The sequence below is a fragment of the Manis pentadactyla genome, chromosome 8, assembly GCF_030020395.1.
Source record: "Manis pentadactyla isolate mManPen7 chromosome 8, mManPen7.hap1, whole genome shotgun sequence".
Lineage (NCBI taxonomy): Eukaryota > Metazoa > Chordata > Mammalia > Pholidota > Manidae > Manis > Manis pentadactyla.
The window spans coordinates 132275116-132291981 of NC_080026.1; the positions used below are offsets into that span (position 1 = coordinate 132275116).

The 16866-nt window shown below is 43.7% G+C and overlaps 2 protein-coding genes across 10 annotated transcripts in view; one reads left to right on the top strand and one right to left on the bottom strand.

The window, feature by feature from the left end:
- LOC118919292 (deleted in malignant brain tumors 1 protein) overlaps window positions 1-612 on the top strand; it is a 95132-nt gene extending 94520 nt beyond the window's left edge. For all 9 annotated transcript variants that reach the window (XM_057506433.1, XM_057506424.1, XM_057506430.1 and 6 more), the window contains one exon: window positions 183-612. In XM_057506433.1, coding sequence (XP_057362416.1) covers window positions 183-474 — 292 coding nt within the window. In that variant the 3' untranslated portion in view covers window positions 475-612. The remainder of the gene's footprint in view (window positions 1-182) is intronic.
- A 3692-nt stretch (window positions 613-4304) lies between these two features.
- On the bottom strand, window positions 4305-15730 carry CUZD1 (CUB and zona pellucida like domains 1). The gene is made up of 9 exons (XM_057505398.1): window positions 15649-15730; window positions 13393-13543; window positions 11319-11530; window positions 9739-9892; window positions 9176-9393; window positions 8533-8705; window positions 7117-7508; window positions 6103-6371; window positions 4305-4870 (listed from the first exon to the last, which is right to left on the bottom strand). The coding sequence occupies exons 1-9, from the start codon at window positions 15728-15730 to the stop codon at window positions 4677-4679; spliced, it is 1845 nt and encodes a 614-aa protein (XP_057361381.1). The 3' UTR covers window positions 4305-4676.
- Window positions 15731-16866: the final 1136 nt, after the last annotated feature.

Genomic DNA, 16866 nt, shown 5'->3' on the forward strand with positions numbered 1-16866 from the left:
GCTAGGAATAGTGGTGTTTAGACTCATGGTAGTGTTCAAGAGTTCCTTTATAAAATAAAGAAACCGGGCAGTGGGAAGAACTCCATTTGGAATTCAGAGGTCTGGGTTATCTGAGTCCAGTGAATTCACACCATGCTTTATTTAAGTTAATCCTTTGGGCTTGGGGTTTTTCTTCCCATCAGGTGCATCAAAGACAATACCTATGTCAACCTCCATTCCCCCCAGAAGAACGTGGCCCAGTTCAAATTCAACACCTTCAGCTTTCTCACCAGCTACGATGTCGTGTACCTGCAGTGTAAGGTCACCGTGTGCAAAGCGGGGGATCGTTCTTCCCGCTGCTCCCAGGGCTGTGCAGGGCGGAGCAAGAGGGGTGCAGGCCCCAGGGAGGCCGCAGGGGAGCAGGCGGAGCATTTCCAAATGGTGGGGCCACTGGAAATCCACAGAGGAACTGGGCAGAGCAAGACCCTCGTATGATTTCTCCAGCTTTCACATGAATCTGTTAGAAATTAGAAACGAAGTCTGTTTCTCTTCAGTAAAATAGTAAGCTTGACAAAACAGAGATTGTCCACATAGAGACAGGTAAAAGAAACAGCTAAAGAGGTTCTCTCTGAAGTTTGTTGATAAATAATCTTCTCTGATCTCCAAATTTCTGAGGCAGTCACTCCCTTGGCAAGGTAGGAATGTTGCTAATTTTCTAATTCTTCACTGTCAAGAACTTGATCTTGTCTTAAACAGTACAGAATGCCATGAAGAACAGTTACCTCTCTATACCGCATTGCCAGCTTAAACATTTCTTTAAACTGACTCTTTAATATTCAGATGCTGTTAGCTGGGTCCTTTTGTTTCTGCCCCTCTGGTGGTGTGAGAATTTACCTGCAGATCTTGCCAAGAGTCTTATAAAAAATAAACTAAGTATCTGTCAGGAAGCCACTGTTCTTTTTTTTTCTAACTCTAATAACTGGTCAGTTGAATTAAACAAGTCATTTACTCATGAACCCATCATCATTTGCTCAAAACAATCTTTGTCTGCTTCAAAGGGAACAAATTGGCCCCCAACTATGTTGGGCTTGGGTTACAGCTTTCAAATCAGAGTCTGAAACAATCACAAAAGCCCCTCATGAAGGTGTTCTGAGCTCCCAGAAGCTCAGTCTGTTTCCCGGATCCTCAAAGTGTTACAGAAGACCTAGAAAGTGCACAGGAACCCTGAAAGCACAGAGAGAGATTAGTAGATCCCTTGCCCAAAAAAGGAGGGCAGCACCCCCCTTTATCCAGTCTCTCTTTTCATCTTAACAGGAAGAGGCCTGCTCTAGGCTCAGCCCTCAAAGTTGTCTTTAAAAAAACAGACTTGGACATAGTCAAGGGTTTTTTTTTTGTCAAGAAATATTCAGTAGCAGTATTTAAAATGGGGGTCTTCAATTCCCAGAAAATTGTTCCCATCTTTGTCAGTAAATAGGGATAGGGATCACCTCGAAAGGGGATGTCTCATTACAAACACCCTTCATGGATAGCTGTCTTGGTAAATATATGAAACTGACATTTATTTTTATGAAGCTCCCTCCTTATACACAGAACAAGTTGATGAAATGTAACTGCTGTCAATCTGCTGAAGACGGCATCTGTAACTCAAAAGTTCATTATTCATCAGCAAGTAGCTTCATCTTCAGTCACATGAAGCAATGATTTTAGTTTCATAGAAGTGCTTCAAATGAATAAAGGAATTTTTCCAAGGAACTATGAGCTGCTAGAATTTCTACCTTCAGAAGTTTATCAGCTCATTAACTGTACCTATCTATATCATGTCAAGTAGGAGGCTAACAGTTTCCAAAATCAAGCATTTTATGTCTCTTAACAAATCCCTAGCATGAAAATCTTTGACAATAATGAAATTTGAAGAGTAAACAAATAAGAGTCCAGCGAACTTCTAGGTCGGGTTCTCCAGGTGTATGTAGTCCAGTGGATGGGAGCCGGCAGGCTGTCCTTTCCGAAAGCAGTCAGGGGATCCTTGGAAACGAGACAGTGTGAAAGCCGCGCCCGCCGTTCAGCATCCCATGCCCCATGGGTCAGAATGCACCGAACAGGGCAAAGCCTGCAACCTGGAAACACCAGGAAGACAAAAAGCCTCAAGAGGAGCCGAAGGACCAGCAAGGGGCCAGTTAGGCAAGACAGAAAACTTTTAGTCAGTACATGCCCTGCTCCAAATACCATGGGTAAGATTGGAGCCCCTCCCCCATCCTAGCCAGCAAAGGTGAAATGGGGAGCCTGGATTTCTACCTGGCCCCAGCATCCCTTCCCTCTCCCCTCCCCTCCCTAGGGTGGTGTCAGAGAAGGCCAACTGGGGCACTGGGGCCTGCACCACCTCCTAGCAGTAACCAGGCCTCCCCTGCACCCCCCGTGTCAGGTAGAGACCAGATGGGGAGCCCGCCTGAACCTCCAGCCCCCCGAGCAGGTATGAGGGGCCCCTGTGAGTCTGCTCTGGGGTGGCGCCTGAGGAGGCCTAGGGAGAGCGAGGGCTTCCGCCCCTGACCAGAGGCAGCAAGGTGGCTCTACCTGCCTGGGAGGAGGGGGCAGCAGAGGCCCGCTGGGGAGCCCGCCTTCCACCCTGCTCAGCACTGAGGAGGTGGCGCTCCCCGTCTCGTCTGTACCTGCTGGAATCCCATGGCCCATCCTTTGCTGTCAGCCTTCTGGAAGCACTGCATCAAGCATGTCTCTTGAATACAGCATAGAGTCAGACTTGACTTTCTGAAACATTCTAAAAATTCTGCTCTTTTAAGAAATGAGTAGTGGCTGCTCTGCTGTGACACCCACACCTCCCTCAGATGAAGGCGCTCATTCCTCAAGCCGCCCGTGAGTGCTGGCAGCTGACAGCTCTCAGCCCCTCTGCTCTCCTGGAATTTCCCTCAGCTCAGCACAGCTGCCTTGTCCAAGTTCACAGCCTTCAACCAGTGACTGCCCAACAGAGGCCTGTAAGGGACTGGGCACCCAGCCTCAGTGGGCAGCAGCTCAGGGGCCAGCCCAGCCCAGGGCTCTCCAGGGATCGACTGGGCCTTTTACTGCAGCTCTTCTCTTCACCGTTCCCCACCCCCGGTCCAGTCCTGCTTCCCTCACCCTTACAGGGCTTAGTCCTGAGCGCACACCCCAGGAATCCTTCTGCACACAAACCTCTGTACCAGGGATTGTTTCCCAGGAACCCGACCTAGTCAGCACCAGGTGGGGCCCGAGAAGCTGATTCCAAAACGGGACTTGGGGGCTGGCCCAGGGGGACTCCTCCTCAGGGCAAGTGCACACAGTCAGCCCCTGACTGCATCTCATTCTCTGACCCTTGCAACACTCCCAGGGGGTGGCAGCTGTTACCATCCCTATTCCAAATGATGAAGGTGACCTGGCCAAGGTAACCCAGCAGCTGAGTGGCAGAACCGAAACCCAGGCCACCAACTCCAGATGTGGGGCCTTTAATCACTTCACTATCGGTTTTCCAAAAGAAAAAAGGGTACTGATAGTCTATATTACTGCATACTGACACTGCATTGATACAGTTCGTGAGCAGATATTCTGTCAGTTCGTGGCGGAGGGATGGCTGATGGCCCAGTGCCCCGACAGTGTTAAGTGCTGTTCCTAAGTGATCGATTTGATTTGCCCATTGTAATTAAGTTCTTGAGTGTTTTTGTGTTAGGTCAGGAAAGAACTTTGCAGTAGTTCCAGGTGAACACAGAGGGGGCGCAATGGCGTGCCTTTGGGGGCAGTGCTTGGAGACCTTTTTTGGAAATAGTAAAAAGAAAATGGGAGAGATCTGTTTTGATTTGAGCTGGAGATCGTTCAGGCCCCCGAGGGCTTGCTCACTGCGGGTAGAGTTGCCATCGCATCCGCTGTGCATCCCCCGGGGGTGAAGGAAGATGGCTTTGCGGGCTCATTCTGCCTGGATGCACGTTAGAAGTCAGAGCCGTGTGGTGTCAGGTGGCGAGGCAGAGCTGTATTCCTCTAAGATAAAGGATTAGATGTGATGTTTGGCACATGTAAAATTAGCTCCCACTGAGGTCTTTAATATTTGTTCAGCCACATGGATAGGAAAGTGTAAGGCAGAACTGACCTTGTTAGGACTCCTTCTGTGGGTTTGGTGTGTGGTGTGAATGGAAGAATAGTTGTTTTATCTCACTAACCCCGAAGCTACACAGAAGTCCCGCCTTTCATGGTCAGATTCTTTCTGAAGCCCTCTTCTGAGATGTTTAAGTGTGAAGTGCTGAGACTGCATTAAAACGAAAAGGCACGTAAACAGAGGAGATTGCAGTACTCCTTACCACACATTAGTCTCAGGAATAAAAACTGTTGTATTTATTTCAAAAGGTAACATATTTGCATGTAGAAAATAAATATATCTAAGGCTGAAGACTACTTTTTGGAAGTAAAAGTAACCTTTTACTTTTCACCTGATGTTTACTTAAAACGTTTTATGTTTATGAAAAAGGATGTTTTTAACTCATTTAATATTTTGGTGGCTTCAATCCTTTAACATGACGGTAACTTATATAATGTCTGGTCATTTCATTTATACTACAAGGAAACACAGTGACCACGTTGACAGGAGGATCTGTATATCAGATTTTTTTATGAGGCGCCCCCTAATTTATCCATAATGCATATAGCCAGGAGATAGGGCTTCATCGGCATTCAGGAGAAATGTCTCATTGTGGCTGAACCCCTTCATTACAGGCCTTCAGCTTCTGGTATTTGTAGCCTGTTCGCTGATTTACAAAATGCTTCGTTATAACTGTAGCCACAATCACAACATTCAGAACAAGGACCATGAATGAAAACAGATGCAAACTGTTGAAAGGTTGATTCTGAGTTTCTTCTCCATGTATTTGATCCTGAAATCCTGTAATTGGCAACAAGATAAAAAATCGTTTAAGCATAAGTATTACTTGGCATTGCAAAATTTTCATAAATTTATGTCTCTACATAGCCTATGACTCTTATGCATCAATTATTATTCATAATGCCAACAAAACAGGAACTATTATCAAACATTTGAATTAGCTTATGCTTATATTTAATTTCAAAGAAAGATGTCCTTATATTTATTTATTTAATGGTTAACTTAGCTTGGTTCCCTGACACAAGATGAAAAACTTGTGAAATTCAACAGTAATAATCAAATGGAAATTTACTTCCACTTATATTAATGGCCACTATTTCACATTGTTATCAAAATATATTTGATTGAGAAACATTTTTCTCTTGAAATAGGTAAAGGATACGTTTCTAATATGTATGGTATTTCTATAATAACTTTCACTTACAAATTTTTGCCTAATTTTAAATAATCCATAGATGTATCAAATTTTTAATGAATGGGTCAATAAGACTACTGAATTTATATTTTATTTGTGTTATTTTGTTTTTGTCATGGAAATATTTTGCTCCAAACCAGAATCACACTCCTTCATAGTGCAGTTAATAATAAAGACACAGATCACAGGATTCTTTTATGCCAGGATCATTTTCACATAAGACAAATCCTATAAACAGTTTTCCCTAAGTATGACGTGGCCTAAGCCATTTAATTACAGATCATCCTTGAGTATTTACCACCACCTCTTTCAAGCAATCTGACAGAGCTCAGGTTTTAAGCCTGTAAAAAGAAACTGGACTGTCTTAAAGATAAATTTTATCTGTTTTTAAAAGAAATAGCTTTTTTTTTCCCAAATAGGTGATTGGATGGGATACTGGTTCTTCTTATTTTACTTGTTTAGAAGTTAAAATACATAACTTTTCAGTCAGTTACCTGCCATGGTGTCAATAATAAGGAGTCAAGAATCTAAGGGAAACTGTCGTTTTGGAAGAAGAGGGTATTACATTTATCTTCAAAAGCCTTATGAATAGAGCTGAATTATCAGTGTGTAATAGGCTTAAACTGTACGTGGCTTACAAATTATCAACTAATAGAAATATTAAACTAATCTTGTGTGTTTAAAACTGGTAACTTATATAGAGCTTTGCTGAAACGATCATACATCTCTAAACTGTACATCCTTGAGAAGGATTACATTTGAGCAACATTTTATGAGCCGCGAGGTATTCTTAGATCATGAAATGCTGTTTTCTCACCCGAACTGCCACTTGCACTTCGGTCCCTTTTCAGACGGATGGGCCCTATGACAGAGTCAGTCTTCCATTTGTATGAGGAAATGTCTCGTTTTCCTCTGGAGACACAGCCGCGGCTGCAGCGGGACTGATGGTCGCCGCTATCACATATCAAAACCTTACACTGGAGATACACAGAGCCCAGACTTTTCAAGAACTTAAAGGCATTAAACTGGAATCTTCCATAGTGTTCAGATAATGGATATACCTCACAAGTCTCATCTTGAATACATCTGGAACAGAATTTATAACACATTTATAAAATTTACAGAAGTTTAGCCTTTTTCAATATTGAAGAGATATGATAAAAATTTTCCTTGAACTATCTAATTTGTGGGTCTAAAAACCTCTCTGGAAAGACAGTATCTTCAGCTCAGACTATGGATATGAATCCTGGGCAAGCTAAGTTTTCTCCAGCTCTAAAATTCCTAGCCCATGTGAATTAATTAGAAAATCAATTCTGATGTACTAGAACTCAAACACCGTACTTGACACACTTGCTCTATGAATGTGTCAGTATGGTAGATATAAAGTCCATTACCTTATAGAAATAAAGGAAAATTTTCCTTTTGAAAAAGAGATTTACTTTTTTTTAGAAAAAGATGCCACATATACTTCACTAACTACGTTATGTTTATGTTCTAAAGCCAGAATACATGCAATAATCTTCTGGGATTTTGTTGAAAATAATCAAAATGTGAAAAAAGCAAACACACAAGTAAACCTTCTTGACAAAAAACAAATTTGATTCTACCAGCAAATATTTTATAAATGCACTTAAAATTCTAATGGATATGGGCTACGGCTGGAGAAATGTTTTAATTTAGATTTCTGTCTTACAAAATGGTCAACTTTATTAAGTTCCATGATGGTACTAGAAAAAGATCATGTATGAGTTATACATACATACATAGGAAACATTACTTTATTAAAACCATTATTAGTCCTCAGAAAAGAAAGTTATCTATGAGCACATACCCACTCTTAATTAGGTCATAGGTTGGAGATACGAAGTCAGATGTGGGAGAGGCAGTACAGGTATCAAGGAACACCACCAAATTTGGATCTGAGGTGTATAGACTGACTTGAACATAAAGAGTTTGGTTCAAATCCACATAATATGGTGACTCCAGTATAGGCTTTTCAAATACATTGGACTCAAAAAGCGCCATGCTTGTGTTATATTTGCCCAGTGCGTTTTGATTTTGTATTACGTCATCTGCTGTTATGTACATCATCTCTACGGTAGAATTATGTTCCATTTCACACTTCATGATAATCTGGAGATGCTTCTGACGGGTGATCAGTTCAGAAGTTGGGGATGCAATAAGGGTAATTATATTGGTGTAAGTAATTGAATGATCTTCTACCTGCAGGACAAGATGGAATTCAAATGTTATATTTTAGTTTTAGACCACCAATGTGAATAACATTTGAGGGTAGAGACAAAATTTTCTTAAATCACAAGATAACAGCTTAAATAACCATAAACCTTAAATGTGTTTTATTTAAGAAACATCCTGGGTAGGAAGAAAAAGTTTGAGATGAGGGGCATACAGGTTGGATTAGAAAGACTTGAAGATAGAATCAGATGGAATTTTTTGCAGTTACATTAAAAACAATTTGGAATGCAAATTTCCAGCCCTATAAAGACTTGAGACCCTATAAAATCCTGCCTTCCCTTAGGACTACTACGTCAGTGTAGCTAACGGGGCAGTTTCCAAAGTGTGTGCAGACAGACATCCTGCGATAGGCTCTCCCCACACTGCCTTCCCTAGGGATTCACAGCATAACAGCCCAGTTGTTCATTTTGGGCAAAAAAATAATGATTTACTTCTGTCCTTATTGACCCCTCTGGAGTAGCACCATTCTTGTCAATTAGGTTTCTGTTTAATGACCTGAGAGAAAAGTTTAAGGTATGTGGCCTAAAGGGTCCCCACAGGTTGAAAATGTTTGAGAGCTTGAACTGATGTTTTAGAAAATGTAGAACAATCACAAACATAATGTTTTACCTTCTGTTTTTATGGGGGAAAGATCATAAAAATACAAGCAGATTTTTGCTGAATATGAGATGTAAACATTTTCTACACAAGTATTACTGGTAGGCTCTTCAACCTGCAGCAGACAGATGTTCAGACTCTCTTCAGTGAGCTTTCAAAGATCTTTACCTTTGGGAAAGATAACCACCCTCTAGTTAGCCTGAAAATGAATGCAGGAATTTGGCATTTGTGTGTAAATGAGTGTGTGCATGTACATGTCCACACCTGTTTACCATGTGTTAAGCTGTAAGATTTGGGAGGTGTTCATTAAAGCAGCTGGTAAATATCACACTGTCAGCATTACCCTAAATGCCTTTGGCCTTTGATGAAACCCAGCTACCAGGGTTTCACTTACCTTTTTTATTGTGCCACATCCATCAAGAGGGATAGAAAATTCCACCACATTTGATATTCTGGGTCTGCAAGTTGGGTTGTTTAGTTGTAAGCTATTCTCACTGTATTTAAGTGATGCCAGGTAGGATTTACTTATGATAGCTCTCATCCTGTCAGAGAAGCAAGTTAAAGATGCTGTCCAAAAAAAAAAAAAGGGATGTTTATGTCAGCTAAGAACTTTGGATCCTGAAATCTGTGTGTGCAGAAGAATATACAAAAACTTAAAACCCTTGGCCCTGAACCATAATTAGAAGCTTGAGATAGCAGAGCAGTTAATCCGCCTTCTACAATGCTCAATGAATGACATTGTTTGCAGCTAGAACCTCTAAATCTGTTATTTTCAATTGTGTCTTTGCAGACGCATTAAAGGAAACCGCATGTTTTTTGTGGAAATCTTTTTCAGGGTTAATGAAATTATCAATTCCCTCTCATATTAAGCAATGCACAGAACTGATTCTCAAGCTTCAGATTATGAATATGTTCCAACATATATATGACCAACTTGCAAATAAGGATCAATAGCCATAGGTAGGCTGAGACTTAAGGAGCAATGTCTATGTATACGATCTTCAGAGAGCTCAAATGAGCTCAGAAAAAGGACCTACTAGTATTGACGTTTTCTGCATAAATTGAAGTGTAGGAAGCAGAAAATCCCCAGTAGGAGTTGGCGTAGTCTGTAGACAGCACGACGGTCAAGGAGTCTGACGAGGATTCGAAGGTGGGCCTCACGCGACCACACACCTGTCCAAGGAGGCCCGAGGTGGTGGAGGAGCCATCATAGACAGCCACAAAATCAAATCTGCAGTGTTCATCCACTTCTAGGCTACAGAAGTAGGACCTCTGGTAAAAAGCTTTCCAAACCAAGTGTATTTTCCATGATCTCAACAATCCCAGGTTTAAATGGTTAAGATTTTTCCTTATAATGATATCTCAGGTTTACGATGACCAACCTGGGGCATATCTAGTCCCTGATGTGACCTCAGAATCTTCAGAAATATAGTCAACTAGTTCAGTGCAATTGTATTGGTGTTTTTGCTATACATCAATTCTTTGAAAAGTGCCCATCTATGCAGAGGGGTTTCGTGTGATAATTTCCCTTCCCCAAGCCCCCATTTTGCCACATGAGTTCATTGCATTTACTCCAAGACAAATGGACCGCAGTACTTACAAAATCTCTTTGAAGTTTAGTTTTATCTTGTAACCTTTCTCCACTTGTATGTGCCACACACAATAGGCCAGCTCAGGATGTGGCCTTGGGTAGTTGGGGCTGGTAAAGGAGCCTTCCAAAGTGTGCAGGTAACCACCGCAGTCTGGAATAGATGAAAGAGATGTGAGGGGTGACCGTGAATGTAAATCAAGACAGAGATTTCTTTAAGTTTCTATGTTGTGCATTGAGCTATGTAAGTCTCCCCTGAACTTTATTCCGTCCCCCTCTTTCAAATTGATAGCATACTGAGATTTTTATCCTTTATCACTGGATTTTCTGCACATTGATGCAGGGCAGAGTGAATCTTTATACTGCTGCAAAATGAAGAATAGTAAGTCTCACTGGAAGATCTGTCCCAGCTTTAGAGACTCTCCATTAGCTGACCTGAGCCACAGAAAATAAAGTCGGACTCTGAGGTTTACCACTCGAGGCTTCTCCCCCCTTAGACCCAGCCTAGCCTTCCAGCCTCTTGGGCCGCTACCACGGGACCTGCCCTCCCAGCCTGTCCTCTCTCCCCAGGCCGCTGCCCAGGCTCTTGGTCCCAGCACACACGCCTCCTCCTCCACTGATCCCTGCCTCTCCCTGTGCTGCACGCTCCAGAGCTCAACTCAGATGCAGCCTCACGAGGCCGCCCTTGGTCCCTCCCTGCCCCGGAAGCAAGCAAGCAGCTGGACAAGCAAAATGTGAAGAAACCACACTGAAGGCTCTTTTGTGGGGGAAGTAAAACGGTTGAGCTTGGCTAAAGCATAGGACGCCTGTGAGGCAGTGGCTAAACCTAAGACTTGGAAGGTGGCCTGGGTCCAGCTTTGGAAAACCTTGACGGCTCCACTCTGGAGATTTGTTGGCACCAAGGAATCTGTGGTTTAAGTAGGAAAATGATGTGCTCAGCCCTGGGCCTTGGGAAGCAAACCAGAATAGAGCTCGGCCCATGAACTCACTTGCAGAATTTCTTGGCATTCTGCTTTGGGCTGCAATGGAATCCAGGTGCAGTGAATGCAGAACCACGTAACATCTGACTGCCTGGCAAATGAGGTCAGTGTTTCTCTTCGTTTGCCCTCCAATCCCTGTCAGAATCACCTGGGGAACTTGCTGAATGTGAAGGCCCTGGAGCCCCAGCGCAGATCTAACGGATCAGACCAGGGGGAGGAGTGGTCCCAGAAGGGGCATTTCAAAAGCTCCCAGGGCTGTTATTAAACAGGCTGAGCCTGCAGGGTCTGCTTTGGTCTCTAACACAGTACACGGCACCCTGTAGCCAGGTGCTCAGCCCCACCCATCTGCCTCATCTGGGAGCTGGTTAGAAAGGCGAATTCATGGGCTCCACCCCAGATACCGAACCCGAATCTCTGGGGGCCCAGGAATCCGATCCCCAAGCTCTCCGGGTGACTCTCGTGGGCATTTGCAATAGAGCGCCACTGCCTCAATAAATGCCTGTCTCTGGAGAAACAGCCTGACTCGAGGTCCCAACGACCCAGGCAGGAGGGGTGTAGCTGCTGCGCGCGCAGGCCGTGTGCACACAGGGTGTCTACAGGCGGACTTGCAGGTGCCAGGAGAGAAGAAGTAGTAGAAGATGAAGACACTTCTTGGAATTCTTGCAGAGTCGGTGACTATCTGAACTGTCAGCGTGTTGGACGACGATTCGAACACAGGGACGTAGTCATTTGCGCTGCACACTCGCCCCAGCAGAGACCCCTCGGTGGAGTTTCCATCAAACACTTCAATGTTTTCACTTTCACAACCTCCATCGGGATCAAGCCTGTGGACAGAACGCACCTGTGGTTAGAGGGGCGCCACCAGCAAAGGGGTTTCCTAGAGTGGAGGCAACCGGTCGCGTTGGCATCGCTGTTTACAGAGTGGCAGCAGGTCTCTTTTCCTGTCCGCTCTCCAAGTCCGCCCCTCCCAGGCCCCTCCCGCAGCGTCACACCCCAGACCGTCAGTGTGCACGGGCTCCGGGAGCCGAGCTGCTTTGCCATGGCCTCTAGCAGGTAAGTGGGGACGAGGGGCCGGGACCCCGGGACCCCTTTCTTCCCTCCTTGCATCCCTCCTGTTCCCCGTGCCCATGTGACTGTTGGCTGTGGCACCTTCTCATGTAGACTTGAGCCCCTTTGAACTGGAAACCCAAGCCTGTTGAAAGGCGAAGCAGCTCTTCCTCCACCAACCCCCCCTCGACGTAAAGCTAATTCAGCGTCTTCCAGCGCCCCTTCCTGCCCTCGCATCCCCACCTCCTCAGGCAGCCCAGGCTTATCGTTTCCTGACCGTTCTGATGGTGTCTCTCCAAATGCCCTCAGAGGACATGTTTCCAGGATGACTTAGAGTGAGAACACAGGCGTAGACAAACCTGAATTCTTCCTTGTTAGGTACTGACTGCTCTGTAACTTCGGGTAAGTGATGTCACCTTTCTTAATCTGTTTTCCAGTCTGTGAAGTGCTATAGCGCGGCTCACCCTACACCATGGCATGAGGCAGCTGGCACAGGCCTGGGGCACAGGAGGCGCGCAGGGAATGTGAAATGTTAACCTTCCCTTCCTTGTTCTTCCCGTACTTCCCTTCTCCCCTCCTCTCTTCCTACACAGCAAGAAAAGTGTCTATTTTTCTTGATAGCTCCACCATTCCAGGAAATTCAAAGTACCTCTTCTCTTGTTTCTCTGAGGGGTGGAGGAAAGCCAATTCCCACTTTCCGTGGCATAGGGCCATGATTCTCAGAGGGTGGCACCTCGGCCCACAGCATCAGTGTCACCTGGGAACATGGTACCTGTGTCAATTCTCAGGCTCCACCCACCCCACCTGAATCAGAGAATCTGGTACAGCGCCCAGCGATTGTGCTTTACCAAGCCCTCCAGGGTCCTCTGCACTCTCTCCAGTCTTAGAACCACTGGGATAGCGTTTGGGCTCTGGAGCCAGGGTGCTTGGATTTAATTACTCTCCCACATTGATTAATATGCCACTTTGGGCACATTAAGCGACTTCTCTGGATTTTCTTAACCAGTGAGTGGGAATTAGATCGCCTCTACCCAGAAGGCTGTTGAGAGGATTACCTGGGAACGTTCTCATGAAGCCCTGAGAGTCTTACAATGCAGCAGCCCATTCTTAGCTTAGTCTCACACTGCCACCACCAGGACACTTACCAAAAAAGACTGTGACTGTATATGTATTTCAAAATTAAAAAGGTTAAAAAAAAGAAAGAGAAACATTGATGCTTGGATCTCATCCCCAGAACTGTGAGCTAATCGCCTGGGGTGCAGCCTGAGAACCCGCGTCTGTGGAAGCTCCCCTGATGATTCTAAGGCACAACAGAGTTTCAAACCGCAAGTTTAGTGTTTTAGGGCCCAGAATCTGGAACTAGACTAGCTGGGTACAAACCCTGGTTATTCCACTGACTCGTATGACCTGTGTCAAGTTCTTGACTTTCCTGTGCCTGTAATACTTAGCTCAGCCTCAAAGCATCTCTGCGACCAGGGCCAAGGGCGCAGTCGTCAGTCAGTGACTATCAGCCATTATCATCACCATCCTGGTGATGGGTGTTACCACCTCTAGGAGCAGCCAACTGCTTTCCACAGAGACTCCCTAGTGCGACCAGCAAGCTCAACCACCCTCATTAGGAACTGAAGCCTCTACTTACTGGAAGTAGGAAAAGATGATTCTGATACTTTTGTTTTCTGGGCTTTCCACAGTCCAGGTGCAGTTGTCTTTGGGATTGAGTTGCAGGATCAGGGCTTTATGGTTCTCGGTCTGGCTGGCACCTCCCAGGATGGCCCGACAGCTTGATTTGCCTGTAGAGACCGCAGCCGGCACTGAGGCAAGTCAGCAGCCCCTGCCCTCCTCCTCCAGGGACTGGGACTCGACCTCTTACATGTCATATCCATATAACATGCAGGTAATCGTGAAGGGTATTTAGCTCACTCTGAAGTAAGCCACCAGCAATTAATTCCCCCTCTTGGAGCCCTTGGGGAGAAAGTATTTATGATCTCTCTACCTATGGTGCATAAAAGAATAAGTACATTAAGGTCTCAAGAAAGATGGCTTTAAGAATAAGCTTTATATCTATAATATATAAAGAACTCTTAAAAGTCAGTAATTAAAAGACAACCCAATTGAAAATATTCTTAGGACCAAAATAGATATTTCTCCAAAAAAGACTGGCCAATAAACACATGAAAACATACTCAACATCACTAGTCATTAAGGAAATGCAAATCAAAACCACAATGAGATACCACTTCATACCAAATAGAATGTAAAGCAAAAACTAGAATCAAAAATAGAAAATAACAAGTGTTAGCAAGGTAGAGAAGCTGGAACCCTCCTACACTGCTTATGGGAATGTAAAAATGGGACAGCTTCTGGGAAAACAGTTTGGCACTTCCTCAAAAGATTAAACATGGGGTTAGCAAAACCTAGAAATTCTACTTCTAGACAAATCCCCAGAGGAAATAAAACATAGGTTCACATAAAAACTTGTACACTGATGTTCACAGTAGCACTAGTCAAAGTCACCAAAAAGTGGAATCTAAAATGTCTATCAACCAATGAATAAATAAAATATGATATCCACACAATGGAATATTACTCAGCAATAAAAAGGAATGAGGTACTGATATGTGGTACAGCATAGATGAAACTTGTAAACATTATACTGAGTGACAGACCACATATTGTATGATTTCATTTATATGAAATGTCCAGAATAGGTAAATCTAGAGATACAGGAAGTAGATTAGGGGTGGCCTTGGGCTGGGGTCTCTGGGGAAATAGAGAGGATCTGCTAATGGGCATAGAGTTTCTTTTTTGGGGGGATGAAAATATTCTCAGGTAGTAATGATGGTTGTTCAATTCTGGGTATATTCCCCAAAACACCAAATTGTACATTTTTGAAGGGTGAATTTTATAGTGTGTGAATTATATCTCAACAAAGCTGGTACTAAAGAAGAGGAGGATGACAATGAGAAGGAGCAGCAGCAGCTATGACTGAATGTACTGAACAAAAATCCAATACTTTGTAATAGAATCTAGTGATTAAAAACTCCACTTGGAAACAAAGCTTTTCATTTTCTTTTTCATCTGTGACTATTGGATGTCCTTATAAAAAATGTCTATTTTTCCCTAACAATAACTAATAACATGTTTATTAGTAGAAAGAATAAAAGCCAGAAAGTAAAGACGAGGGAAAAAAAGTATAATCCCGTCCACCCAGGAACAATCATCATTAAAAACTTCTTTAAATACTTCTTGAATGTTCAAATGCAAATATTTTAAACATAAACACCATCATATTATACAAATTTCAGATGTTTTTTTATTTTCCTCCTAAAGTAGATCCTGGGCACCTTTCTTACAGTTCATTCCTATTTTTAAGAAGTTGTCAAAGAGTATCCCCATTTATGAATTTACATACATAAGTTACAAAATAAATGATGGAAATTTATATTGCTTTTTACAACTATATAAGTGCACAGCACATATATCTTTGTGCACTTTTATGATTATTTGCTAAATATGAATTCTTAGTAGTGAAATTAGTTTGTAAAATTATTTATGCTTTTATATTTTTTATATGTTATGCTTCATTCATTCATTCACTCAACAAATACTCACTAGCTCCCATTCTAGAGCCTGCACCTGCAGAAGTGAACATGAGAAACACAGTCCCTGCTCTTGAGAACGTATTCTCTAAGTGGGGAAGACAGACAACACAAAAACATATTGTCATATAAGCCTGAAAAAACTAGTACCAATTCAAAATCCCATCAAGAGCATATGAGGAAATTCTCTCTGTATTAGGGCTAACAGCAGATATTAAAACTTTAGCAGCTTTTGGCAGAGGACACTTGAAAGGAGGTCTCCCTACTTCAACTGAAAAAATGGTTCACTTTCTTACCTTCTGACTCGGTCGAGTTCAGCTCTGCCAAACATGACACAATTAAAAGGGCCAAAGGGATGAGCCTTCTCACGGCCTCCATCTTTGTAAGGGGAGGACAGCCCCTTAGCGGGTGGCAGGCTTTTATACTGCCCTGTGTTTCATAATTAATCTGGGTTCATAAGCTTCCTGGTGACCTCCAGGGAAATGTGTCCATTTGACTATGAGGGGTAGATTTTACATGGGAATATAGCAGCTGGGGGACTCGTGTATTATCAGCAACCCCAAACACTATTTGTTCTCTTCAACTCATTTCTGGAAAGTTCCCAGGAAGTTCCCAGTTAAAGCTCCTCACAGTGGATCTCCAGCCCCGGGAGCACAGGAGGCACTGAGTGATCCCTCCTGGCACTGACTTGGAGTTGAGAATTTGCCCTGTCCTTTGTTCAGATCATGAAGGGGGTTCCACCAGTGATAAAAGTCTTCACTGCTCTTACCCCAAAATTAAAGCCTTTCAGAGTCCAAAGGACCAGTTTGGCAAAATCTGGGTCCAGGTCAGCCACTCTGAGGCCTGCCAGGGTGCTGACCCCTGAGGGAGGGAGATGGTAGGAAAAAGAAAGTTTGGGTCTAGGTTCAGCTTCCAGGAATTTCTAACTGGTTCTGACCAGAGAGCTCAGTGTAGGTGAATGTAAGGCCCTCAGGCACTGTTTTCCAGACGAGAGAAAGAAATCCTGGTGTCCAGGGTGAGACCAGTGCTACAGCGGCAAGGCCAGGGCCTGTGATGTTAGGAAGCTCTGCTCATGAGGTGCTGGTATGTGGGATGTCCTCTTCATTCATTCATTCACTCAACAAATACTAGCTCCCATTCTAGAGCCTGGGCATGCAGAAGTGAACATGAGAAACACAGTCCCTGCTCTTGGGAAACTTATTCGCTATGTGGGGAAGACAGACAACACACAAAAATAAATTACAAATAGAGGTGCTATGAGTATAATGATAATGAAACAGGGTTGTGGGTTCAAGTGGAACAGCCTTGGCAGGGATACAACATTAGGGTGGGAAGAAAGGCATCTTGAAAAGATGAACTTCGAGTAGACAAGAACGAAAGGAGCATTCATGTGAGATCCGGGCTTGGGGAATGCATTTCCAGGCAAAAAAGAATGCAAAGGCCCTGAGGCAGAACCAACTGGACCCTGGAAGTCTGGTAAGTGCAGTAGTGTAAGAGGGAGCGAGGTGGGAAGA